Below are 27857 nucleotides of genomic sequence, written 5' to 3'. Positions count from 1 at the left end.
GAAAAAATGCTACTGGGGGAGGTGTTGACCCAGTAGAAGAGTATAAAATGATGCCTGGTGTGGAGCACGTTTTTCTCCTTCTGTCGTAATGCTAGAATCCAACGGGGTCATCCCATGAATCTGAATGGTGAGAGATTCAGGACAGATAAAAAGAAGGACTTTTTCACACAGCAGAGAATGAATTTATGGAATGGGCTGCCACAAGATGGAGTGGTAGCTTTAAAAGTGGGAGAGGGGAGAGGAGGAGGTGACTACTGGTCCTGATCCTTTTGAGCAGCATCCATCTTCCGAGGGTGGGTGCCACTGAATCCCAGGGAGGGAGGGAGGCTGCTGGCTGTGGCGCCCTGTGTGGCAGCTTCCGAGAAGCATTTGAGGAGCCGCTGTGGGAACGCAGACAGTGAAGGCTGTGACCAGCCCCTTTTGTCTGGTCCAGCAGGAATGCTGCCCATATGCTCTTGCTGGAGGGAAATGGGCATTTGTCAAGCAGGCCCTGAGTGTTTCCCCAGCTGACGATGGGCTGGACACTGGTTCAGTCAGCCAAAGACCTTTGCCCCTCATGCTCTGGCAGGCACAAGGCAGAGAGGGAGAAGGCTGAGTGGATGCCTGGGCGAGGACATGAGGGCCTGAAGCAAAGTGGGTCCCCTCCTCCCAAGCCTTGGATGATGTTTCAGATGCCCCCCATCGCTTGGCGGGTGCCCAAGAATTCTTTAGCATTCCCATCGCGGAAGATGTGGGTGGGTGGGGTGAGAAGCGCAGCGTCCCCTTCTGCTCACTCCCCTTGTTGTGGGCCTCTCCTAGACGGGACCCCCCGGATCGTCTCCTCCTTTAGTGAGAAGGTGGTGAACCCCGGCGAGCAGTTTTCCCTGATGTGTGCTGCCAAAGGGGCCCCTCCGCCCACCATCACCTGGGCCCTGGATGACGAGCCCATCCGGAGAGACGGCAGCCGCCGGACCGACCAGTACACCACGTCGGATGGCACCACCGCGAGCCACCTGAATGTGACGCGCCCGCAGATTGAGGACGGAGGGGTCTACCGATGCGCCGCGCGGAACTCGGTGGGCAGCGCCGAATACCAAGCGCGAATAAACGTAAGAGGTGCCTGTCTACTTTTAAATATTAGAATAGGCTCTTCTTGCCTCGGGGTTTGGCCCTGGTCTGGCAGGGTGCCCTCTTCGGGCCTTGTGGCTTCCCCGCCCCGCTTCCTCCTCCTGCACGTCAGCTGGCAGCAGCTGAGACAGCAAGATGGTGCCATGGACGGAGGGGGACTGGGACGTGCGGCCACCACTCCGGCGCCACAGGGATCAGTCCCAGGCTTGGACGGGTCCTTTGGCTTGGTACACGTGAGAAGTAACGAGCGGCGTTGGAGGCTGAGGCTCCAGAGAGACAGCAGGGAACTGCTTCCAGCCAGCCTGTGGGCAACAGGCGGGAGCAGAGGGACACTGGGAATTTCCAGAGCCAAGCAGCAGTCATACTCTATTTAACTTTAAAAATAATTGGCTCTCCTGAAATAAAAGAGCATTTGCAAATTTTATACATAGATATAAATACAGGGGGGAAAGTTTTTCAAGTTGAGAATATGGGAGCCCCATATGTGGCGGGGCGGAGGGGGCAAGAAGCCAAGCGTGGTTTCAGTAGAATGCATATTAGTCTGTTGGGGGACACAAGAGACCCCTGCAGTCCCCTTTCGCTCCTGTAACTGTTGCAAGCCCTGCAACAGATCTTGTGCCCCATAAGAGCAAGTAGGAGTTCTGTTCAGAGCAGCTGGCAAGGGGGCTGGAACTGCAGGAGTGTGTGTGGTGGTGGGGGTGTCCCTCCACTCCCCTCCCGCCTTGATCCCTGCAGTGCAGGTCTGTTTCTGTGTTACAGCCTGCATGTTTTTTTCTGACATAGCGATGAATCTTGCCAGGGAATTAAGCAGGGCAATTGTGGAGTGGCCCATTCCACTTCTAGGCTCTGCTCTGCTGAGTGGGCCGCCCATCCCAAGCAGGGGCAACCAGCAGGTGCAGGCCATGTGTCAGAAGTGGAAAAGCAGAGTGGCGGGTGTGATGGCTGGCGGGGAAGGGCAGCCTGGCAGCTGCTTACCTGGGACTTCTCACAAGGGCTGCGTGAGCACGCCAGGGGAGCGCTCGGCCTTGAAAGGTCTAAACCAAATACCAGCACAAAATGGCATTTCCGGGAGGGGAGGGGCCTGTTGCTTGCTGTGGTGGCAACCTTCCCCAGGTGGACCCTCCTGGGTCCCCTTCCCACTCAGCATTCATGGTCGCTGTGGACAGGATGGCTGGCTGGGTGCTGGAGGCAGAAGAGGCCTTTCCCAAGAGCACTTTCTCGTGGGGGTGCATCGCCCTTGGAGAAGCTGTCCAGCAGAGTGTGTGAGCCCCCATGGAGTACAGGCTTCCAGGAAAGTCTGCTTGTGATGCCCCCCCCCACCCCATGCTTCCTTCTCCCAAAAGATGAGCAGCTTGAACTCTGAGTTGCTGCTCCACTTTTTCTGTGTGCAAGCCCCTTGCTCTTTAGAATTGACCTAGCCTGTTCCTCTCCTCCTTCCCCTCTTTAGGCCCCCCCAGCATCCGTGCCATGAAAAACATCACAGCCGTGGCGGGGCGGGACGCCTTCATCAACTGCAGGGTGATTGGCTACCCCTATTACTCCATCAAGTGGTACAAGGACTCCCTGCTGCTGCCGGACAACCACCGGCAAGTGGTCTTTGAGAACGGCACCCTCAAGCTGATGGACGTTCAAAAGGGCATGGACGAAGGGGAGTACCTGTGCAGTGTCCTCATCCAGCCACAGCTCTCCATCAGCCAGAGCGTCCATGTCACGGTCAAAGGTGAGCAGTGGCCAGAGGCCAGAGTCCTGCCAAGCCAGGCTCTTGGCCCACCAGAGCTGTCCAGCCGCTGCTGCCCCCCCTCCGCTCCTGGGGGATGGAGCCATGCTTGAGCTTCTGTGGTGGCGGGCAGCAGTTGGGGCCAGATGGTGGGGCCTCGGCGGGCCAGCTGATGGGTGTGTGGGGGAGCCACCCCAGGGTCTTGGCCAGGTCTTGGATTCTGGGCCGTGGACGTGGCTCTGTTCCCAGCACAGGGTGGGATGTGCTGCTTGCTGTGACATTAGCGCCCTCATTGTGGGCTGCATGAGGAAGGGGAGTGGGGCTTGAGAGTCAGACGAGGACAGGGGAGACCCAGGTTCAATTCCTTGTGGCTCACTTCCATCCATCCATCCCAGCTGCCCTGGGTGGGGCAGGGGGGATGGAGCTTCTTGCTACCAGGAGGCGTTTTTTGGCTCTCTGACACAGGCAGGCGAGCCGAAGCGAGGGGCCCAAGCCTGGCTCTGCAGCCCTGCCCTGCACTGAGAGAACGTTGTCTCAAGAGGTGGCCTGGGAACATTGCAGCAGAACCTGTGGCTGTCTGTGGTAGAGTGGTGGCCGCGGCGCTCCTCTCCCCTCCTCTCCCCTCCCCAGGAGTATCCGTTTCCTGCAACAAGCAGCGGAGCAGAGTCACGGTGTAAACATGCCGTATTGAAACATCTGACCTTTGCTCAGAGCACCTTTGCTGGTGGTTTTCCATGTGTGTAGCTCTTTAAAAAATCATCCCCTCTGCCTTCCAAGCAGGCAGAACACCGTAAAAGCTTCTCCAGCCCATCAATTATTCAGCCCCATTCAGGGAGCCCTCAGCCCTAATGAATTGCACTGGAGGCATCCCTGCCTTTCCATCCCAATGGCTTGCGAAGATTGAGCTCCGTGCCAGGCCAGGCCCAACCCTCTCCTGCCCTCCAGACTGGCGTTCTGCAGGGCGGAGGGCGAGTTGTGGGTTCTGCCTCCCCTGCCCATGCAAGCACTCCTGGAGAGGAGTGGCATGGGGGCCTCTGGAGCTGTGCTATGCGCTTGGCCTGGCCCTAGAGGCTGCCGGGATGTTGCTTGAGGGGTGAGGCTGTGGCAGCTGCTCTGGCATGGGGTTGGGGAAGGGAGGGGGGAGTCTTGGGGCTTTTCCCAGTTCCTTCTGGCTTGATGCCAGCAGGACATTTTGAGGGTGCTTATGCACAGGGTCACCAGCCCAAGTCTTCTTGTTTTTTGTTTTGATGGTCTTCCCCACTTTTCCTGACCACTGATTCCCGAGTGGCGACCACCCTTCACTTCAGCAGTCCTTTTGTTGTGGCCAGTTCCCCCTCAGCGAGCTTTGCTTGCTTGGGGATTCTTTTCCTGACTGCGGGAGAAAGGGGAGGTGTGGCCCTGCCCCAGCTCATGCTCAGGCTCTCTTGTCTCCACTGGAGAGGCCTTTGCGTGCAGGTGTCTTCACGAGCGGGAGCGATGGTGAGCAGAGGGAGTGCTCGGAAGCCCGAGCGCTGCACGTCCCACTGCACACTTGCGAGACGCCTGTGCAGTGAAGAGGCAGGAGCACGGTTCTGGGGAAGGAGTAACGGCCAACCGCCCTGCTACCTACCTGGTGGGAGTGCAGGGGAAGACCCTGTTTGGAACTCACAGAGGGCAGGATGCTCCGTGGCTGGGACAATGGAGAGAAGAAAGGCCTTTGGTTGGCAGAAGGGACTGGGCAGGGCAGGGCAGAGAGCCGCCTCGGCTAGGCAGCTTGAGTAGCAGAGGTGTCCGCCTGTCTGAATCCTGAAGATCAAGGGTGAGCTCACCAGCCCTGAGCAAATCGCAAGCAAGACTTAACTGGAATCTGCCACTGTGGCCGTCCTCAGAGCAGTCGCTTGCTGTGAGTTCTTTAGATCCTGGCCTCCAGCTCCTTGGGTCTGCTTGGATCTGGGACTTCTCCCCCTGGGCGTGGGGGTGGAGAGCTGTGCTTGCTGCTCAGAGGGGCGCTTGTTCCGCTGGCCTCTCTGCCAGCCTCCCCAGGCTCCTGGTTGCACCAGTTCTGCTGTGGCTCTGGGGTGTGGCAGCCTTCCTGATGTGAGTGGCTAGTCGGTCCACAGGCCAGGCAGGTGGCAGCTGCACCCGGGGCGCGCTAGGCCATGGGGGCAGGATGGGCCGTGGCCTCTGCTCATGGCAGAGGGGCAGGGAGGAGGGATGTGCCTGCCTGGTCCCCTCCCCAGCAAAGACATTTAAAGCATCCTTAATGAAGGGAATGTGCCAGTGGGCCTCCTAGCTCTGGTCGCTGGAGGAGGAGCTGGTCCTCCCCAGGCAGATGGGGGGAGTGTCATAGAATCGTAGAATGGTAGGGCTGGAAGGGGCCTACAAGGCCGTCGAGTCCAACCCCCTGCTCAATGCAGGAATCCAAGTCAGAGCATCCCTGACAGATGGCTGTCCAGCCTCGTCTTGAAGGCCTCCAGTGTGGGAGAGCCCACCTCCTCCCTAGGTCATTGGTTCCATTGTCGGATTGCTCTGACAGTCAGGACGTTTTTCCTGATGTTCAGCCGGAATCTGGGTGGATGAGAAAACTATCTGGTCCCCAAAGTTCTTGAGTTTCAGTCCCAAAGCTTCAAAGTCTGAGGTGATTTCTTTGTAGCTCCGCTTGGCGGTATCATTTGTTCCCACATGGATGAGAAGAAAGGGATTCCTGTCAGTGGGCTTTATGAGTGCAGGCAACCTTTCAGTCACGTCTTGTGGCAGAGGAGCGTGCCGTCACTTCCCAGTGAGGTTTGGGGCAGGCTGAGTGTGAGGGAGGCCGTGGCATAGCAGGGCAAGCTGCAGTGGGTTGCTAGACTTGTGCGCTCTTTAGATGCCGGTGGCTCAGCAGTGAGAATGTGCAGAGCGTCCCTCCACAGACACCCTGACAACACCCCTGCAAAGGAGGGCAGTCAGGTTCTCCATACGGCAGCAAAGGGAGAATGGAGGTGGAAAGCAAGCTGCGTGTGCCCGTGGCCACTCCTCTGGCACGTCCCTGCCGAAGCTTTGAGCCGGGGGCCTCCCAGCTTGGGCTCTTCCTTGCTGTGCTCCTAAGTGCCGCATCCTTCCTCTCCCTCTCACCTTCGCTATCTCTCAGCACAGCCTTGTCAGGGGACCGCCCAGCACAGCCCAGAGATGGAGTCTGGGAAAGCCAGTTCCCCAGGGCTGTGCTCGGCCGAAGTTCTCTCCTGGGCCCATCCTCTCCTGGGCCCATCCTCCTCCCTTCCTGTCCTTGCTGCCCTTCTGGGGCCAAGGTGTGCTCACCGCACTCCTCTCCTTGGCAGTCCCTCCTCTGATCCAGCCCTTCGAGTTCCCCCCGGCCTCCATCGGGCAGCTGCTGTACATCCCCTGTGTGGTCTCCTCGGGGGACATGCCCATCCGCATCACCTGGAGGAAAGACGGGCAGGTGATCGTTTCTGGCTCGGGTGTCACCATCGAGAGCAAGGAGTTCATGAGCTCCCTGCAGATCTCCAGCGTCTCTCTCCAGCACAACGGCAACTACACCTGCATCGCCACCAATGACGCGGCCACCGTCAGCCGGGAGCGGCAGCTCATTGTGCGCGGTGAGCAAGCCTGTGGGGAGCCGCTCGGCGGGGCTGGCAGGGCCGAGCGCACCTGCCCGAGGCAGCCCCAGGGCCCTCGCAGCAAAGCAGTTGCCAGAGGGGGAGCCCTCGGCTCAGCAGCCCCTCACAGCCAGAAGCTTCTGTGGGCCAGCGAGAGGGAGCCGTACTTGGATCAGGACAAGATCGGGGTGGGGGGAGGCCATGTGAGGCCAGGCAGCCCAGCAAGAGGCCCGTCCGGCGACACGGCATGGTTGAGTCACAACCGGGTCCAGGGAAAAGGGTCACAGACCCCGTCTAAGCCAGGCGGCCCGTTGCCAGCAGTAATGAATTGGCAAGCGGAGACGACGGATGTCTGTGACCCCCTAATGGGGGACCATGGCTGCCTGCGGGGGTGAGCACGGAGCCCTGCCGGTCCCTCTTGAGCTCAGGTCTGATCAGCACACTGGAAAGCAGGAATCAGAGGGAGTCCTCCAGAGACAGCCATTCCCGGAAGCCTGTGCTTTGCAGGACGTCTGGAAAGATGACCAACCGACAGCACATGCCTTGCTTTTGGTAAAGGAAGATAGCCGAGCCGTTGGCACGTCTGTTCCCAAGGGGGCACAGCAGCGGCACTTCCCCTTGGTCTATTCCCCCTAGTCCTATTCTGAGCCAAGCAGAAGGGTCTGTCCTGCTTCGGGGATTCTTCATTTATTGATTGATTGATTGATTGATTGATTGATTGATTGCATTTATATCCCGCCTTTTTTCCTCTTGCAAGGAACCCAAGGCGGCTTACATTATCCTCCTCCTCTCCATTTTATCCTCACAACAACAGCCCTGTGAGGTGGGTTGGGCTGAGAGTGTGTGACTGGCCCAAAGTCACCCAGTGAGCTTCCATGGCCGAGTGGAGACTAGAACCCGGATCTCCCAGCTCCTAGTCCAACACTCTTGCCACTACACCACACTGGCTCTCCTGGATTCTTGCTCTGACCTGCTACAGTTCTGTGGTGACTGGGAGGCTGATTGCCACCATCTCCAGCTCAAGGAAGCTTCCCTCCCACCCCACGCCATTGAGCAGGGCTCTGGCACACAGTGGCTATCCACTTGGCACTTTTGCAGAGGCGCTAAGGCCCCCCCCCCACTTGTTTGCTCATGCACATATCTGTGCCACTGAAGAGAAGAGATGATGCACCTGGCCACGTGAGCTCTGGCCCACAGAACGTTCTGCCACAATGAATCTGCTGGCCTTGGAGCAGCTCATCGTTGCTTTTCCAAAACAAAAGCTACAATTCTTGAACGTGCTGAGATCTGCACAGTAAGAAAAGACATTGCCCTGGAGGTGGGGGAGAGGCAGCCCTGGGAGAGCCTCTGCTTTCCTTCAGTCCTTGAATTCTTGGCCTGTTTAAGATAAGCCAGGAAAACGAGAGAGGATAGTATGCGCGGGGTGGGGAGGTTTGCCAGGGTTGCTGTTTCTTGTGCTCATCACCGGCTCCCTTCTCCACAGTCCCTCCTCGCTTTGTGGTCCAGCCCAACAATCAGGATGGAATCTATGGTAAAGCGGGAGTCTTGAACTGCTCTGTGGAGGGCTATCCCCCTCCCAAGGTCATGTGGAAACATGCTAAAGGTATGTGGGCCACTCCTGCTCCTCCCCCTCCTCTTGCTGTGGCTGCATATTGCCTTGAAGCGCCCATCACCAGTGCTCTGGGGCATGTCCCCTTGCAAAACGTCTTCTCCAGGAAAGAAGATGCTTTGCCCGAGGTGGCTAGTGCTGTTGTTGGGCATCTTTAGGAGCAAAATCTTTTGGCAAGGCCTCCTTGGCCCTGCAGTGACCCAGTGGGTGGCTTGGTCAGCACAGAGGGCCTCCAAGGGATCTGGTGTCATGGCACCCTTTCCTGGGTCGGCCAGAAGCACCCAAGGGCTCTCTATTCTGTTTTCTCCCAGGCAGTGGGAACCCGCAGCAGTACCATCCAGTCCCCCTCACTGGCCGCATCCAGATCCTGCCCAACAGCTCGCTGCTCATTCGGCATGTGTTGGAAGAGGATATCGGCTATTACCTGTGCCAGGCCAGCAACGGAGTCGGTACAGACATCAGCAAGTCCATGTTCCTCACAGTGAAAAGTGAGTGTGCTGGCTGGCTGTTGTCCACCGCTGGGGCCTTGGTTGTCCTAATGGAGGCAGCTCTGCCATAACCTTTCCGTTTGCCCTTGGGCAGGCCAGGGGCTGGATGGCTGGAGGTCACGGGAGAGGGTGCCAGACTCGGCCTCGGTACCCACGGAGAGGCTAGCACTGCTTCTCCTCCTGAGATGGCACGTGGCCATGAGGCTCCGGATGGTGTTGGGAACCTTGGCCTGCCGTCCTGACCGTCCGCCTCCAGGAACCTGGTCATGGCCACCCCCTTCCCTCTGGACCTTTGCTCAGTTCCCTTGCATCCCTCACCTCAGCCCTGAGTTACTGCCCCGGCCAGTGTGCTCAGTCCGTTGGGAGCCCTTGCCTTGCTGCCCAGCCACTCTGGCTGCAAGCCAGAGGTATTTCCTCATGGTATTTCTGTGGGCACTGCATGTGTCTTGGCAGACTGGACGCTACCATGTCATATTGCTAACAACATCAAGGCCAACAATAAATAATTCTTTAAATATATCAGAAGAAGAAAACCGGCTAGGGAGGCAGTTGGACCGTTGGATGACAATGGAGTTAAAGGAAGGAGATAGCAGAGAAGGAGGACAAGGAGACAGCAGAGAAGCTGAATGAATTATTTTCATCCGTCTTCACTGCAGAAGATATAGGACAGATACCTGTGCCTGAACAGATGTTTTCAGGAAGGGAGTCGGAGGAACTGAGGCAAATAGTGGTGACAAAAGATGAAGTTCTCAACCTCACTGATAAATTGAAAGCAAATAAATCACCAGGCCCAGATGGTATCCATCCTAGAGTTTTCACAGGACTCAAATACAAAATTGCTGATCTTCTAATCAAAATATGCAACGTGTCCCTAAGATCAGCCTCTATACCAGAGGACCCAAAGATGGCCAGTGTAACACAAATGTTCAAAAAGGGATCCAGCAGGGATCCGGGAAATTACAGGCTTGCTGGCTTAACGTCTGTTTTGGGTAAATTGGTTGAAGGCATTATTAAAGATAAAATTAGTAAGCATACAGAAGGACAAGCCCTGCTGAAAAAGAATCAACACAGCTTCCGCAAAGGTAAGTCCTCTCTCGCTAACCCATTAGAGTTCTTTGAGAGTGTCAATAAACGTGTAGACATGACACCAGGGGTGATCCGGTAGACAATGTTTACTTCAACTTCCAAAAGGCTTTTGAGGAAGTCCTTCACCAAAGACACCTGAGCAAACTTAGCAGTCATGGAATAAGAAGACAGGTCTTCTTATGGATCGGTAACTGGTTAAAGAACAGAAAGCAGAGAGTAGGAATAAATGGTACATTCTTCCAATGGAAGGAAGTAAATAATAATGGGGTCCCATAGGGATCTGCATTAGGACCAATGCTTTTCAACCTTTTCACAAATGATCTGGAATTAGGAGCAAGCAGTGAAGCAGCCAGGTTTGCAGATGACACCAAATTATTTAGAATGGTTAGAACAAAAAGGGAAAGTGAAGAGCTCCAAAAGGATCTCTCCACACTGGGAGAACGGGCATTTAAGTGGCAAATGCGGTTCAATGTAAGCAAGTGTAAAGTGATGCACGTTGGGGCAAAAAATCCCAACTTCAAGTATGACCTGATGGGATCTGAGCTAGCGGTGACAGACCAGGAAAGAGATCTTGGGGTTGTGGTGGACAGCTCAATGAAGATGTCAGCCCAGTGTGCGGCCACTGCAAAAAAGGCAAACTCCATGTTAGGCATAATTAGAAAAGGAATTGAGAATGAAACAGCCGATATCAGACTGCCCTTATACAAAGCTATGGTGTGACCACACTTGGAATACTGTGTACAGTTCTGGTCAGAACACCCAACAAAAGATATTGTGGAGCTGGAAAAAGTGCAGAAAAGGGCAACTCAGATGGTCAAGGAGCTGGAGCATCTCCCCTAGGAGAGGGGGTTACAACAGCTGGGATTGTTTAGCTTGGAAAAAAAGGTGAGTAAGGGGAGACATGATAGAGGTGTACAAAACTATGCATAGTGTGGAGAATGTGGATACGGAGACATTTTTCTGCCTCTCTCAAAAAACTAGAACCCGGGGTCATTCTATGAAGCTGATTGGCGGGAGATTCAGGACAGATAGAAGGAAGTCCTTCTTCACACAGCACATAGTTAAAGTATGGAATTCACTTCCACAAGATGTAGTGATGGCCACTAATTTGGATGTCTTTAAAAGGGGGTTGGACAAATTCCTGGAGGAGAAGGCTATCAATGGCTACTAGTCCTATAGAATAGTAGAATAGTAGGGTTGAAAGGGGCCTACGAGGCCATCGAGTCCAACCCCCTGCTCAATGCAGGAATCCAAGTCAGAGAATCCCAGACAGGTGGCTGTCCAGCCTCGTCTTGAATGCCTCCAGCATGAGAGAGCCCACCACCTCCCTAGGGAATTGGTTCCATTGTCATATTGCTCTGACAGTCAGGAAGCTTTTCCTGATGTTCAGCTGGAATCTGGCTTCCTGTAACTTGAGCCCATGATTCCATGTCCTGCACTCTGGGATGATCGAGAAGAGATCCTGGCCTTCCCCTCTGTGACAACCTTTCAAGGACTTGAAGAGCGCTATCCTGTCTCCCCTCAGTCTTCTTTTCTCAAGGCTAAACATGCCCAGTTCCTTCAGTCTCTCTTCATAGGGCTTTGTTTCCAGTCCCCTGATCATCTTTGTTGCCCTCCTCTGAACCCTCTCCAGTTTGTCTGCATCCTTCTTAAAGTGTGGTGCCCAGAACTGGACACAGTACTCCAGATGAGGCCTAACCAGTGCTGAGTAGAGGGGAACTAGTACTTCCCGGGATTTGGAAGCTATGCTTCTATGAATGCAGCCCAAAATAGCATTTGCCTTTTTTGCAGCCACATCACATGGTTGGCTCATATTCATCTTGTGATCGACAACAATTCCAAGATCCTTCTTGCTTGTAGTATTGTTGAGCCACGTATCCCCCATCTTGTAACTGTGCATTTGGTTTCTTTGTCCTAGGTGCAGAACTTGGCACTTATCCCTATGAAATGTCATTCTGTTGTTTTCTGCCCAGCGCTCCAGTCTATCCAGATCACTTTGAATTTGCTTCTGTCTTCCAAAGTATTAGCTATCCCGCCCCATTCTGTGTCATCTGCAAATTTGATCAGCATTCCCTGCACCACCTCCTCTAAGTCATTCATAAAAATGTGGAAGAGCACTGGGCCCAGGACTGAGCCCTGTGGCACCCCACTCGTTACCTCTCCCCAGTTGGAGAAGATCCCATTGATAAGCACTCTTTGAGTCCGATTCTGCAGCCAACTGTGGATCCACCAGATCCATGATGGTTTTATCAGCATTCCCTGCATTTCCATCTCCAAGTCATTATAGTCCTGATGGCTATGTGCTGCCTCCAGTGCCAGAGGCAGTGAGCCTATGTACGCCAGTTGCTGGGGAACATGGGTGGGAGGGTGCGGTTGTGCTCATGTCCTGCTTGTGGGTTCCTGGTCAGCAGCTGGTCGGCCACTGTGTGAACAGAATGCTGGACTAGATAGACCCTTGGTCTGATCCAGCAGGGCTCTTCTGATGTTCTTATCTGATGGCAACCTCCGTTAGCATTGTGAGACCATTTCCCACTTGCAGAGCCGGTGCTCTCCTCTGGTGGCCCCCAGCAGCCGATGTGCAAGGAACAGCAGGCTGGATTGATTCCTGTTCCCTTGGGGATCTGATTCCCTCACACGATCAAAAAACACATTGTCTTTAATAAAAGCAGCCCATCAATCTGCATCGTGGCAGTGTAGAGAGGCAGCAGGGCAGCTAATTCCACACACACTGGCCTGGAAGTGTCAGACAACCTTGCTCTTGATTGGGCCACCCACGGCAGAATCAATGCTTTCCAGCTTCTGCCAGAGCTGCTGCAGTAAAAATGAGAGCCCCCTGGGTGAGCTCGTGCTCACAGCTGAAGAAAGGGATGCAGCCAGGCGCATGCTGGGGCCAAGGCAGGACCCTCTCTGCACCTCATGCATGCCATCCTGGCTCCAGCTAGAGAGAGAGCCAGCTACAGCTGGCAGCTGCTAAGCTCTCTCCAAAGGAACAGGAAACACGGGGTGGACCCTACCGTTAGGCAGAGTGAGGTGGGGGCTGGGGAGCACAGAACAGCGACAAGGCATCAGAGGGCAGCGCAGTGTGTGCCAACAGGCAGCCTGAGCTGTCCCATTGCTACCGCTGAAGCAAGATTCAGCTGCCCATCCAGTCCCTATCTGCATGTGTGATGGGAGGTGGTTGCCGCCTGTCCTTTCCCCTCAGACCACAGAATGGCCTGGGCTGGCGCTCCGCCCACACGACCCAAGAGTGGGAGGGAGGGAGAGGCCAAGGTCTGCTGTGTGAATGAAAAGCAGGGACCTGCGTAGCAAGTCCAGGGCAGGGAGCAGCCCTGCCGCCCTTTCAGGGTGTCACCTCCCACATGCAGGGGCAGCTTTGATGGCACCACAGAACACAAGAGAGGCAGGAAGGCCACCCTGACCTTTGGCTGTCCAGGCAGTCTCTTTCGGCAAGTGCTGCTGGGCTGTTTGTGCTTCCAGGGGAGTTGGGGGAGTTCAGCGTGCAGAATGCAGTTGCCTGGCTGCTTTTGGGGAGTCCAGGCAGCCTGCGCCTAGAACCCCGGCTCTGCATCAGGTACACTGGCAAAATGTTTGCTTCCCAGCTCAGTTCAGAGTGTTGGGCCTAAGCCTGACAGCTCTTTATGGTTTGGGTCCAGCATATCTGGAGGACCCTGGGAAGCCAAATTGGATCTGAAGATCAACCTCAGAGGTGGGCCAGCGAGGAGAGCCACCCAGGAGGCCAGGTACAGGGCCTTCTAGGGGGCCACCCAGTGTCTTTCGAACTCCCTTCCACAAGGACGGAGATTGTCCCCCTCAAGTCTTTCCTATTCTGCCAAGCATTTTCATGATCCTGCTTCTGCTTTTTAATTGTCTTACATGGAACCTGGGAACTACAGACCAGTCAGACTGACATCAACCCCTGGGAAAATTCTGGAGCAGATGATAAAGCAATCCATCTGTAAGCACCTTGACAACAATGCAGTGATGACTCGAAGCCAACATGGATTTGTCAAGACCAAATCCTGCCAGACGAATCTGATCTCATTTTTTGATCAGGTAACGTCCCTTGTGGACTGTGGGAATGCTGTGGACATAATATACCTCGACTTCAGCAAAGTTTTGACAAATTGCCCCATGATCTCCTGATGAGCAAACTAGCTCAAAGTGGGCTACATGAAACAACGATCCGGTGGATCCACAGTTGGCTGCAGAATCGGACTCCAAGAGTGCTTATCAATGGGATCTTCTCCAACTGGGGAGAGGTAACGAGTGGGGTACCGCAGGGCTCAGTCCTGGGCCCAGTTCTCTTCCACATTTTATGAATGACTTGGAGGAGGAGGTGCAGGGAATGCTGATCAAATTTGCAGATGACACAAAATGGGGCGGGATAGCTAATAATACTTTGGAAGACAGAAACAAAATTCAAAGTGATCTTGATAGACTGGAGTGCTGGGCAGAAAACAACAGAATTACATTTAATAGGGTTAAATGCCAAGTTCTGCACCTAGGAAAAAGAAACCAAATGCACAGTTACAAGATGGGGGAGGCTTGGCTCAACAACACTACAAGCAAGAAGGATCTTGGAATTGTTGTCGATCACAAGCTGAATATGAGCCAACCATGTGATGTGGCTGCAACAAATGCTCTTTTGGGCTGCATTCATAGAAGCATAGCTTCCAAATCCCGGGAACTACTAGTTCCCCTCTACTCGGACAGGATCTCTTCTCAATTATCCCAGAATGCAGGACATGGAAGAATGGGCTCAAGTTACAGGAAGCCAGATTCCGGCTGAACATCAGGAAAAACTTCCTGACTTCCTGAGAACGAGCTGAGGTTAGCGAGGGATGCTAAAATCAACAAAAAGGCTTTCTTCAGTTACGTGCATAGTAAAAGGCAGAGGAAATAAATGATTGTTCAGCTATTAAATAAGGATGGCAAAACGATAACAGGTGACAAAGAAAAGGCAGAGGTGCTCAATTCCTACTTTGGCTCAGTCTTCTCCCAAAAGAGGGTCTATGACCCCCCTGGCAAAGGCGAAGTGTGGGCTGAAGGGGCAGGATTGCAGCTTGAGATCGATAGGCATATGGTCAAGGAACACCTAATTACTTTGAATGAGTTCAAATCTCCAGGGCCAGATGAACTGCATCCTAGAGAAATGAAGGAACTGGCAGAAGAACTCTCAGAACCGCTGTCTATTCTCTTTGAGAAATCATGGAGGATGGGTGAAGTGCCAGATGACTGGAGGAGGGCTAATGTTGTCCCTATCTTTCAAAAGGGTAAAAAGGAGGAACCTGGGAACTACAGACCAGTCAGTCTGATATCAATCCCTGGGAACATTCTGGAGCAGATGATAAAGCAATCCATCTGTAAGCACCTTGAAAACAATGCAGTGATGACTCGAAGCCAACATGGATTTGTCAAAAACAAGTCCTGCCAGACAAATCTGATCTCATTTTTTGATCAAGTAACCTCCCTTGTAGACCGTGGGAATGCTGTAGACATCATATACCTCGACTTCAGCAAAGCTTTCGTCAAAGTGCCCCATGATCTCCTGATGAGCAAACTAGCTCAAAGTGGGCTAGATGAAACAACGATCCGGTGGATCTACAGTTGGCTACAGAAACGGACTCAAACAGTGCTTATCAATGGGACCTTCTCAAACTGGGGAGAGGTAACGAGTGGGGTACCGCAGGGCTCAGTCCTGGGCCCAGTGCTCTTCAACATTTGTATTAATGACTTGAAGGAGGAGGTGCAGGGAATGCTGATCAAATTTGCAGATGACACAAAATGGGGCAGGATAGCTAATACTTTGGAAGACAGAAACAAAATTCAAAGTGATCTGGATAGACTGGAGCGCTGGGCAGAAAACAGCAGAATGACATTTCATAGAGATAAATGCCAAGTTCTGCACCTAGGACAAAGAAACCAAATGCACAGTTACAAGATGGGGGATACGTGGCTCAACAACACTACAAGCGAGAAAGATCTTGGAATTGTTGTCGATCACAAGCTGAATATGAGCCAACCATGTGATGTGGCTGCAAAAAAGGCAAATGCTATTTTGGGCTGCATTCATAGAAGCATCGCTTCTAAATCCTGGGAAGTACTAGTTCTCCTCTACTCAGCACTGGTTAGCCCTCATCTGGAGTACTGTGTCCAGTTCTGGGCACCACATCTTAAGAAGGATGCTGACAAACTGGAGAGGGTTCAGAGGAGGGCAACAAAGATGATCAGGGGTCTGGAAACAAAGCCCTATGAAGAGAGACTGAAAGAACTGGGCCTGTTTAGCCTTGAGAAGAGAAGACTGAGGGGAGATTGGATAGCACTCTTCAAGTACTTGAAAGGTTGTCACAGAGAAGAAGGCCAGGATCTCTTCTTCATCATCCCAGAGTGCAGGACACAGAATCATGGGCTCAAGTGATAGGAAGCCAGATTCCGGCTGAACATCAGGAAAAGCTTCCTGACTGTTAGAGCAATAGGACAATGGAACCCATTACCTGGGGAGGTGGTGGGCTCTCCCACACTGGAGGCATTCAAGACGAGGCTGGACAGCCACCTGTCAGGGATACTCTGACTTGGATTCCTGCATCGAGCAGGGGGTTGGACTCGATGGCCTTGTGGGCCCCTTCCAACCCTGCTATTCTATGATTCTATGATTCTCTTCTGCTGTTGGTTTTGTGATTTATTAGGTAGTTTTGCTGTATTGTTTCAATTCATATTTCATGCCACCTCTGGAAGGCTTTCCCTTCCGGGTGGCTTATAAGTAACATAAAGAGCCCTCTTGCTTTCCCCTTCAGGCCAATGATCTCCAGAGCCATCTACCTGGGCTGCCCAAGGCAGGCCCTTCAAGCCGGTCCTGCCCAGATGTTGCCAGGTCCAGACGTTGCCCTTGACGGAGTTCCGTCCTGGCCTCTCCCGTCCTCTTACCCAGGGTGTTCTCATGCCCTCTGTGCCGTCAGCAGGTGCAGCAAGGCCGGGGGTGCCTACATATGCGCCCTCACTGCTCCATCAGCATAAATGATTGCGTCTATACAATTTGAATTAATCCCTTGCTTCAGGTGAAATGCAGCTAATCAGTGTAGACAAGAAGCTGAAACGGGTGCAATCATATTAACATCACAGAGCCAGCACTTCAGAAATCACCCCTCTCCCTGGCCTCCTTTCCCTTCCTCGGTTGCTGCTCCAGCCTGGGCTCAAGATGGAAGAACTCCCAGAGCTGTGACAATTCCCTTTGTCGCCACCGGCTTATCTCAGCCCACCAAATGGGATCAACCTCTTGTCTGTGTCATGTTAACAAGGCACAAAAAGGAAGATCTTGAAAGGAGAGCAGTGTTTGCTTGGTGGAGGTGTGTGTGTGAGGGGGAGTGCTCCGGCAAGGGCCCACTACAGAGATTGTTCAGTCGTTCAGTCGTGTCCGACTCTTCGTGACCCCATGGACCATAGCACGCCAGGCCTTCCTGTCCTGCGCACTCTCCCGGAGTGTGTCAGGTTCATATTCATTGCATCGGTGATGCTATCTAGCCATCTCATCCTCTGCCGTCCCCTTCTCCTTTTGCCTTCAGTCTTTCCCAGCATCAGGGTCTTTTCCAGAGAGTTTTCTCTTCGCATTAGGTGGCCAAAATATTGGAGCTTCAGCTTCAGTATCTGTCCTTCCAATGAGCACTCAGGGTTGATTTCTTTTAGGATGGACTGATTTGACCTCCTTGCAGTCCAGGGGACTCGTAAGAGTCTTCTCCAGCACCACAGTTCGAAAGCATCGATTCTTCGGCGCTCAGCCTTCCTTATAGTCCAGCTCTCACAGCCATACATTACTACTGGGAAAACCATAGCTTTGATTAGACGGACCTTTGTCGGCAAGGTGATGTCTCTGCTTCTTACTATGCTGTCTAGGTTTGCCATAGCTTTCCTCCCAAGGAGCAAGCGTCTTTTAATTTCATGGCTACAGTCACCGTCTGCGGTGATCTTGGAGCCCAAGAAAGTAAAATCTGTCACTGCTTCCATTTCTTCCCCTTCTATATGCCAGGAAGTGATGGGGCCAGATGCCATGATCTTGGTTTTTTTAATGTTGAGTTTCAAACCAGTTTTTGCACTCTGCTCTTTCCCCCTCAACAAGAGGCTCTTGAGATCCTCTTCACTTTCTGCCATTAGGGTGGTATCGTCTGCATATCGGAGGTTGTTGATAATTCTCCCAGCAATCTTAATTCCGACCTCTGATTCATCCAACCTGGCATTTCTCATGATGCACTCTGCATATAAGTTAAATAAGCAGGGTGACAATATGCAGCCTTGTCGTACTCCTTTCCCAGTTTTGAACCAATCGGTTGTTCCATGTCCAGTTCTTACTGTTGCTTCTTGACCCTTGTACAGGTTTCTCAGGAGACAGGTAAGGTGGTCTGGTACTCCCATCACTTTAAGAATTTGCCACAGTTTGTTGTGATCCACACAATCAAAGGCTTTAGCGTAGTCAATGAAGCAGAAATAGACGTTTTTCTGGAATTCTCTTGCTTTCTCCATGATGCAGCGAATGCTGGCGATTTGATCTCTAGTTCCTCTGCCTCTTGGAAACCCCGCTTGTACTTCCGGTAGTTCTCGGTTCGCATACTGCTGAAGCCTAGCTTGTAGGATTTGGAGCATCACCTTGCTGGCATGTGAAATGAGCGCAATTGTGCGGTAGTTTGAACACTCTTTGGCGTTGCCCTTCTTTGGAATTGGAATGTAAACTGACCTTTTCCAGTCTTGCGGTGCCGGTGCTCCACTCAGTGGGTTTGAGGAGCGCCTCTGCGCCCAGTGTGTGGTGAAGGCCCAAGCGGCTGAGAGCAACAAGGTGCTGCAACAGTGGTGGCGGCAGCTTGGGTTGTTCCGGAGCAGCCCCCAGCGACAGACGACACCTGCGACACCCGGAAGATTTTCCTGCTCCACTGTTAAAGGGTGGCATCCACCCATCCCTGTGTGGTCCACCCACCAGCAGGGGATGGCATTCATGGAAAAGCCAGCCACCTAGGCAAGGATCGGGCCTTTGCCCAGGGAGGCTGCTGCTGCTTTGGCCCCTTCTTGCTGGTGGAAGCGTTGAGACCTGCCTTGGAGGGGGTGTGGTGTGACCCTCCAGCACCGCCATGGAGAGGGGAGGGCTCCTCTGCTCAACACTGCGTTGGGCTGGCTGGGCCAGGGCTATTTTAAAATCATAGAATAGTATCATAGAATAGTAAGGTTGGAAGGGGCCTACACGGCCATCGGGTGTGCCCCAGGAGAAGAGCCTCCCAGCCAGCTGCCTGCCAGGCTTCTCTCCTCTGGGCACGCTGAGGTGGTCTGCGGCTCTGTGGACCGGGAGCTGGAGCCTTTGTGTCTTGGCCTGGCCCAAAGGGGTTAAGCCTGGGCCCCCCTTGGGTGGCATCATTCCTGTGCATCTAGATGGTGGGTGGGACTGTGGGGACAGATAACTGATTGCCAGCCCTGTGAGAACTTCAGAAGAGACTGCTGGATTAGGCCAAGGCCCATCTAGTCCAGCATTTTGCTCCCACAGTGGCTGACCAACTGCCCACGGGAAACCCACAGGCAGGATAGGAGTGCAACAGCACCCTCCCGCCCATGTTCCCCAGCAACAGGTGTACACAGGCTTACTGCCTCTCATCCTGGAGGTAGCATAGAGCCATCAGGACTGGTAGGCATTAATAGTAATCTCCTCCAGGTTTTTATCTAGCCCCCTTGTAAAGCCATCCAAATTGGTGGCCACCACTACATCCTGTGGTAGTGAATTCCACAGTTTAAGTCTGTGCTGTGTGAAGAAGCCCTTCCTTTTATCAGTCTTGAATCTCCCACCAATCAGCTTCATGGGAGGACCCCTTTGGGTTCTAGTATTTTGAGAAAGGAGAAAAATGTCTCCCTATCCATGTTCTCCACACTGTGCAGAATGTTGTACACCTCTGTCATGTCTCCCCTGACCCTCCTTCTTTCCAAGTGAACCAGTCCCAGCTGTTGTAACCTTCTCTCCTAGGGGAGATGCTCCAGCCCCTTCATCATTTTAGGGCGCAGTCCTCTGGGGAGAGTCAGCCGACTCTGAACCCGGAGGCGGCCGACTATCCAGTGCGGGGCGGGCGGAGTGCGGAGGGGGTCTTTGGCTGTCTAGCTGGAGCAGCGTGGGATGGCACATAGGCGGCGCTTCCACCATCCCCACCCCTCTCCACCCCTGGGAACGCCCCCTTTCCCCCTGCTCTCGGCTGCTCTTCTGAGCGTGGAGCCGAGGATGAACCACACCTCCTCTGAGGCAGCGGGGAGGGGGCGAGGAAGCGGTTTTCTGGAAACTGACCTCGGAGTACCGGCTCCAAGGTCAGTTCCTGAAAACTGAATAATCCTATGGCCATCTGGCTGCTGCCTAGCGGCCATAGGATTGCACCTTAGTTGCCCTTTTCTGCATTTTTTGCAGCTCTACAATATCTTTTTTTAACTGTGGTGACCAGAATTGTACACAGCATTCCAAATGTGGTCACACCGTAGACTTGTATAAGGGCAGTATGATATTGGGTGTTCTATTCCCAATTCCTTTTCTAATTGTGCCTAACATGGAGTTTACCTTTTTTACAGTGGCCACACACTGGGTTGACATCTTCATTGAGCTGTCCACCACAACCACAAGATCTCTTTCTTGGTCAGTCGCTGCTAGCTCAGATCCTATCAGCTTAAATGTGAAGTTGGGTTTTTTTGCCCCAATGTGCATCACTTTACACTTGCTTACATTGAACCGCATTTGCCACTTAGATGCCCATTCTCCCAGTTTGGAGAGATCCTTTGGAGCAATTCACAATCCCTTTCTGTTTTAACCACCCTAAATAATTTGGTGTCATCTGCAAACTTGGCCACTTCACTGCTCGCTCCTAATTCCAGATCATTTATGAACAGGTTGAGAAGCATTGGTCCTAATATGGATCCCTGTGGGACCCCACTGTTTACTTCCCTCCACTGGGAGAATTTACTGTTTATTCCTACTCTCTGCATTCTGTTCTGTAACCAGTTACTGATCCATAAGAGGACCTGTCCTCTAATTCCATGACTGCTAAGTGTGCTCAGTCGTCTTTGGTGAGGGACTTCATCAAAAGCCTTTTGGAAGTCCAAGTCAACAATGTCTACTGGATCACCCCTGCCTACATGTTTATTGGCACTCTCGAAGAACTCTAAAAGGTTAGTGTGACAGGACTTACCTTTGAGGAAGTCGTGTTGATTCTTTTTCAGCAGGGCTTGTACTTCTATATACTCACTAATTTTATCTTTAATAATGCCTTCAACCAATTTACCCGGAACAGATGTTAAGCCAGCGAGCCTGTAATTTCCCAGATCCCCGCTGGATCCCTTTTTGAAAATTGGTGTTATGCTGGCCATTCCCCAGTCCTCTGGTGCAGAAGCTGATCTTAGGGATATGTTTTTTTTTTTTGTCAGAAGATCAGCAATTTCTTATTTGAGTTCTTTAAGAAGTCTAGGATGGATATCATCTGGGCCCATTGAGTTATTAACTTTTAATTTGTCAATAAGGTTGAGAGCTTCATTTTTTGTCACCACTATTTGCCTCAGTTCCCCAGACTCCCTTCCTGAACACATCTCTTCAGGCACATGTATCCTATATCTTCTGCAGTGAAGACGATTGAAAATTCATTCAGCTTCTCAGCAATCCCCTTATCCTCCTTAGTACTCCCAGTATCATCCAATCGTCCAAGTGCCTCCCTAGCTGGTTTCCTGCTTCTGATATATTTAAAGAATAATTTATTGTTGACATTGATGCTGTTAGCAATATGCTCCCCAAAACGCTTTTTTGCATCTCCTGTTGTCTGCTTGCATCTCCTTTGTGCAAGCTTGTGCTGCCTTTTCCTCATTTGGGCAGGACTTTCATTTTCTGATGGATACCTTATTTTCTCTAATAGCTTCCTTGACCCTGCTCGTTAATAATACCGGTGACCTCTTGGACTTGGGGCTACCTTCCCTAGGGGTATACACTAGCTGTGCTTCTGTTATTGTGGTTTTGAGTAACATCCAAACATTCTGAAGGCATGTAACCTTCTTAACTCCCCATTTCAACTGCCTTTTCACTGGTTCCCTCACTTTGGAGAAGTTTCCTCTTTTGAAGTCAAATGTGACTGTGTTGGACTTCCTGGGCAATTTCTCACTTAAATATATGTTAAATCTGATAGCACTGTTGTCACTGTTTCCAATTGGTTCAACAACATTTACATCTCATATTGGGTCCTGGGCAACACCAGTTAGGATTAAATCCAGGGTTGCCTCCCCTTTGGTCAGCTCCGTGTCCAACTGTTCTAGGGCACAATCGTTTAGGGCACTGAGAAATTTAACGTCTTTGTCATGACTGGGACATGCATTGATACAGTCAATCTGGGGATAATTGAAGTCGCCCATTATTACAACACTTCCTCGTTTGGAGGCCTCCCTGATTTAGTTTTCCATCTCAAGGTCATTCTGAGCATTCTGGTCTGGGGCAAGATAGCACATTCCCAGCACTAAATTAGTTTTGGAGCCTGGTATTGTCACCCATCCCCTTCATGGATCACTGCCTTGTTGTGGCGAAGGGGCTTGCGTAACTCAGTGAAGCCATAAGCTATGCCGTGCAGGGCCACCCAAGACAGACAGGTCATGGTGGAGAGTTCTGACAAAATGTGGTCCACTGGAGAAGGAAATGGCAACCCACTCCAGTATTCTTGCCAAGAAAACCCCATGGAAAGGCTAAAAGAGATGACGCCGGAAGATGAGCCCCTCAGGTCGGAAGGGGCCCAATATACTACTGGGGAAGAGCGGAGGGGATTTCCAAGTAGCACCAGAAAGAGTGAAGCGGCTGGGCCAAAGCCGAAAGGACACTCAGCTGTGGATGTGTCTGGTGGTGAAAAGAAAGTCCGATGCTGTAAAGAACAATATTGTTTAGGAATCTGGAATGTAAGATCAATGAATCAAGGTAAGCTGGAGGTGGTCAAACATGAGATGGCAAGATTGAACATCGACATCTTGGGAATCAGCGAACTAAAATGGACAGGCATGGGTGAATTTAATTCAGGTGACCATCATATCTACTACTGTGGGCAAGAATCCCTTAGAAGAAATGGAGTAGCACTCATAGTCAACAAAAGGGTGGAAAAAGCAGTACTGGGGTACAATCTCAAAAATGATAGAATGATCTCAGTACGAATCCAAGGCAAACCACTCAACATCACAGTAATTCAAGTCTATGCCCCAACCACTGATGCCGAAGAAGCTGAGGTTGATCGGTTCTATGAAGACCTACAACACCTTCTAGAACTAACACCAAAAAAAGATGTCCTCTTCATCATAGGGGATTGGAATGCTAAAGTAGGAAGTCAAGAAAACACCGGGATAACAGGCAGGCATGGCCTTGGTGTACAAAATGAAGCAGGACAAAAGCTAATAGAGTTTTGCCAAGAGAACACACTGATCATAGCAAACACTCTTTTCCAACAGCACAAGAGGTGACTCTACACATCACCAGATGGTCAATATCGAAATCAGATTGATTATGTCCTTTGCAGCCAAAGATAGAGAAGCTCTATACATACAGTCAAAACAAGACCTGGAGCTGGCTGTGGCTCAGATCATGAGCTTCTTGTTGCAAAATTTCGGCTTAAATTGAAGAACGTAGGGAAAACCACTAAACCATTCAGGTATGACCTAAATCATATCCCTTATGAATATACAGTGGAGGTGAGGAATAGATTTCAGGGATTAGACCTGATAGACAGAGTGCCTGAGGAAATATGGACGGAGGTCCGTAACATTGTTCAGGAGGCAGCAACGAAATCCATCCCAAAGAAAAAGAAATGCAAGAAAGCCAAGTGGCTGTCTGATGAGGCTTTACAACTAGCTGACAAAAGAAGGGAAGCGAAAAGCAAGGGAGAAAGGGGAAGATAGATCCAACTGAATGCAGATTTCCAGAGAATTGCAAGGAGAGACAAGAAGGCCTTCTTAAATGAACAATGCAAAAAAATCGAGGAAAACAACAGAATGGGAGATCTCTTCAAGAAAATTGGAGATCTTAAGGGAACGTTTTGTGCAAAGATGGGCATGATAAAGGACAAAAAAGGCAGGGACCTCACAGAAGCAGATGAGATTAAGAAGAGGTGGCAAGAATACACAGAAGAACTATACAGGAAAGATCTTAATGTCCCTGATAGCTATGATAGTGCGGTCACTGAGCTTGAGCCGGACATCCTAGAGAGTGAAGTCAAGTGGGCCTGAGGAAGCATTAGTAACAACAAAGCTAGCGGAGATGACAGTATTCCAGCTGAGCTATTTAAAATCCTAAAAGATGATGCTGTTAAAGTGCTGCATTCAATATGCCAACAAATTTGGAACACTCAACAATGGCCGCAAGACTGGAAAAGGTCAGTTTACATTCCAATTCCAAAGAAGGGCAACGCCAAAGAGTGTTCAAACTACCGCACAATTGCGCTCATTTCACATGCCAGCAAGGTGATGCTCCAAATCCTACAAGCTAGGCTTCAGCAGTATGCGAACCGAGAACTACCGGAAGTACAAGCTGGGTTTCGAAGAGGCAGAGGAACTAGAGATCAAATCGCCAACTTTCGCTGGATCATGGAGAAAGCAAGAGAATTCCAGAAAAACGTCTATTTCTGCTTCATTGACTACGCTAAAGCCTTTGATTGTGTGGATCACAACAAACTGTGGCAAATTCTTAAAGTGATGGGAATACCAGACCACCTTACCTGTCTCCTGAGAAACCTGTACGAGGGTCAAGAAGCAACAGTAAGAACCGGACATGGAACAACCGATTGGTTCCAAATTGGGAAAGGAGTACGACAAGGCTGCATATTGTCACCCTGCTTATTTAACTTATATGCAGAGTACATCATGAGAAACACCGGGTTGGATGAATCACAGGTCAGAATTAAGACTGCCGGGAGAATTATCAACAACCTCAGATACGCAGACGATACCACCCTAATGGCAGAAAGTGAAGAGGATCTCAAGAGCCTCTTGTTGAGGGTGAAAGAGGAGAGTGCAAAAGCTGGTTTGAAACTCAACATTAAAAAAACGAAGATCATGGCATCTGGCCCCATCACTTCCTGGCATATAGAAGGGGAAGAAATGGAAGCAGTGGCAGATTTTACTTTCCTGGGCTCCAAGATCACCGCAGACGGTGACTGTAGCCATGAAATTAAAAGACGCTTGCTCCTTGGGAGGAAAGCTATGGCAAACCTAGACAGCATAGTAAGAAGCAGAGGCATCACCTTGCCGACAAAGGTCCGTCTAATCAAAGCTATGGTTTTCCCAGTAGTAATGTATGGCTGTGAGAGCTGGACTGTAAGGAAGGCTGAGCGCCGAAGAATTGATGCTTTCAAACTGTGGTGCTGGAGAAGACTCTTACGAGTCCCCTGGACTGCAAAGAGGTCCAGTCAGTCAATCCTAAAGGAAATCAACCCTGACTGCTCATTGGAAGGACAGATATTGAAGCTGAAGCTCAAATATTTTGGCCACCTAATGAGAAGAGAAAACTCTCTGGAAAAGACCCTGATGCTGGGAAAGACTGAAGGCAAAAGGAGAAGGGGACGGCAGAGGATGAGATGGCTAGATAGCATCACCGACACAATGAATATGAACTTGAGCGCGCTCCGGGAGAGAGCGCAGGACAGGAAGGCCTGGCATGCTATGGTCCATGGGGTCATGAAGAGTCGGACACGACTGAATGACTGAACAACAACAACAACAATTGTCACCCACAGTGCTTCTGTGGAGGAGTCTGCCCCTCTTAGGTTTTCTGGTCTGCTCGACACTATGCCCTCTTTGACGTACAGAGCAACACCTCCTCCAGTATGCCCTTCCCTGGCCTTCCTATAGAGTTTATATCCAGATATGACCGTATCCCACTGGTTCTCTCTGCTCCACGAAGTTTCCCTAATGTTCTTCTGCTCCCCACTCTCAATCCTGGTCCCTGACTGTGGCATCTTCTCCAGCACCCATGTCCTTCTAAAGCAAGCCTGGCACTTGGCGAAGGGGGCTTCCTGAGAGCCTAAGAAGAGCCCTGAGGCTGGATCAAGCCCTACTAAACCCATCTAGTCCAGCATCCATCCTGCTTCCCACAGTGGTCAGCCCGATGCCGATGGGAGGCCTTCAAACTGGGTACAAAGGCAATAGCTATTCTCCCGCTGTTGCCCCACAGCAGGTGGTATAGAGCAGCAGTGCCTCCAACACGCCGGCCTTCCCTTTAGCCATCGTGACCAAGACGCCATGAGGGACGCTTCTGGCCGCCTCCTCCTCCTCCTCCTAAGCTCCATCTAATCCCATTTTAAAGCCATCTGTGTCGGTGGCCATCACAAAGTCTTGTGGTAGCAAATTCCATCGTTCAGTGACGCACTGTGTTTGTCTGTCTCGAGCTACCACACCAGCTTCATCGAATGCCCTAGTTTCTAGTATTATGAGAGAACGTCTCCCCATCCACAGTCTCCACACCATGCATGGTTTGATACACCTCTGTCATGTCCCACTTCCCGCCGTCGCCTTTTTTCCTAAACTATTTCCATTTAGAAATGGCTTCTGGTGGGCTGCGTGATATGGCAACAGTCTGATGTTGAGAATGGCTTCTCCACAGCTGTAGATGCACGAGGGAGTGAGAGTGCATGCATGCTGCTTCGCCGGCAGCGCACTTGCTGAGCAACTCCTTCTTCCCAGCGCCATCTGCCACCTCTCTCTACAGCATGGGGGAGCAAATGGATTGGCCTGCTGGGGATTTTGCATAGTTCTCCATGGAAATTCTGTCCTGAATTCTTCTGGCAGTTGTTTTTGCTGAAGTTAGCAGTTCACTCAGTGAACAGCTCCACTCCAGGGATCTACACTTTTCTGCTGGCCTTGCTAGGCAAGCCAAAAATGGTGGTGGGCCAGTTTCCTGCCCCCCCCAGCACCGCTATGTAGCAGCGGCAAGGAAACCTCCGCCATCTAGTCATCTTTAGGACAGTTCATTTTCCATCATGTCACTTGCCACTTGCAGCCTGGAGAGGCTGCTCCTCGCCTCTACCCTCCAGTGGGCTTTCCCCATTATGAATGGCCCCCTCGCCATTCCTTTGCTTTGGGCTGCTCTGTTCAGCCCCTCTCCTCCCCCAGCCCCGGGCTGTCTCAGTCTCCCTCTTGCATGCACCCTTTTGCATGGTGAGTTTCTGCCTGTTGGGAGATGATGCAGCTCCCCAATCCGCCCTCTGTTGTGTCCACACACCGCAAACGGGAGTAACCTGAAAGCCAGTCTTTCCCCGGCTGCTAATTGAATTACATTGTCGTGGAAAGCAGAGGAACTGTAGCTCATTAAACCCTCTTGCGCCCCATTAGAACAGTGTGTGTTGCCTTTGCAAATTGTCATTACCATATCTTATGGCTCTGCTTGTGTGTGCCATGCATTTTTTAATCTCTGCCCCCTGAGCCTGCTTGGCTGCATGCTCAGCATCCTACCCCGGTGCTCTTTGGAGAAGTCAGAGCCAGAGCCAAGTGCCTGCCCCGTAGCCAGGCTGAGGGTGCTTTCGGACTCTGTGTTGCTTTGTGGGTGACCACAAACACTCGATGGAGATGCAGCCGTCCCCGGCAGCATCTGTGCATTTTCTGGGGATGGAGTGCCAGGGCAGGAAGGCGTGATGGAGAAGCCAGCCAGGGGGACTGACGGCAGGCCCCATGGGAGGAGCAGGAACGCGTAGCCAGGGAGGGGCTCCTGGCATTGCACGGGCCAAGCAGGGGAGTGGGAGGTGCCCATCACAGCAGCCGTCCTAGGCCTGGCTTACTATTCCCCTTAGGGCTGACCTTGCTGGCTTCAACCCCCTTTTTTGCATGTCTTGGGCAGAGGAGGAAACACATCCCTTCCCTTCTGCCAGTTCAGAGGCATGCCTACCTGGAGGATGGGCAGCTGGGCGGGGAGGCGCAGAGCCATGCTGTTCTCACAGGCTTTCTCTGTGCTTGGACTGGCACAGTCTCTCTGGCCTCTTGGCCTCTTTCCCTGTGGACGGAAGGAGCGTTTGCAATGGATGGGCGGCATCCAGGTGGGCGTGTTTGGGAGCCCCGGTATTGACTGTGTCGCCGGCCAGAGCATGTTGCTCAGCGGAGTCTCCGCTTTGATTAACTGGAGCATGAGGGCCATTAAAGTCCCATTACTCTGGGCGGCCTGCCAGGGACTCCGCTCCTTGACGGAACCTCTCCGAGGCGGAGCTGTGTGTTGCTGTGCCGGCATCGCAGAGGGGCTCCTTTGCTAGTCAGAGCAGCCAAGAAAGGTTTGGCCCTTC

The 27857-nt window shown here is 51.9% G+C and overlaps 1 protein-coding gene across 1 annotated transcript in view; it reads left to right on the top strand.

Moving 5' to 3' along the window:
- DSCAML1 (DS cell adhesion molecule like 1) overlaps positions 1-27857 on the top strand; it is a 251109-nt gene that overhangs the window by 175572 nt on the left and 47680 nt on the right. Inside the window, exons 6-10 of the mRNA XM_084807087.1 lie at positions 799-1095; positions 2555-2827; positions 6121-6399; positions 7883-8002; positions 8320-8496. Of these exons, the coding sequence (XP_084663213.1) occupies positions 799-1095; positions 2555-2827; positions 6121-6399; positions 7883-8002; positions 8320-8496 (1146 nt within the window). The remainder of the gene's footprint in view (positions 1-798; positions 1096-2554; positions 2828-6120; positions 6400-7882; positions 8003-8319; positions 8497-27857) is intronic.

Source organism: Heloderma suspectum, chromosome 6 (assembly GCF_057233095.1).
Source record: "Heloderma suspectum isolate Gila_16-S chromosome 6, 16-S_ref, whole genome shotgun sequence".
Lineage (NCBI taxonomy): Eukaryota > Metazoa > Chordata > Lepidosauria > Squamata > Helodermatidae > Heloderma > Heloderma suspectum.
The sequence above is the reverse complement of the archived record's forward strand: the minus strand, read 5'-3'. Positions and strand labels throughout refer to the sequence as shown.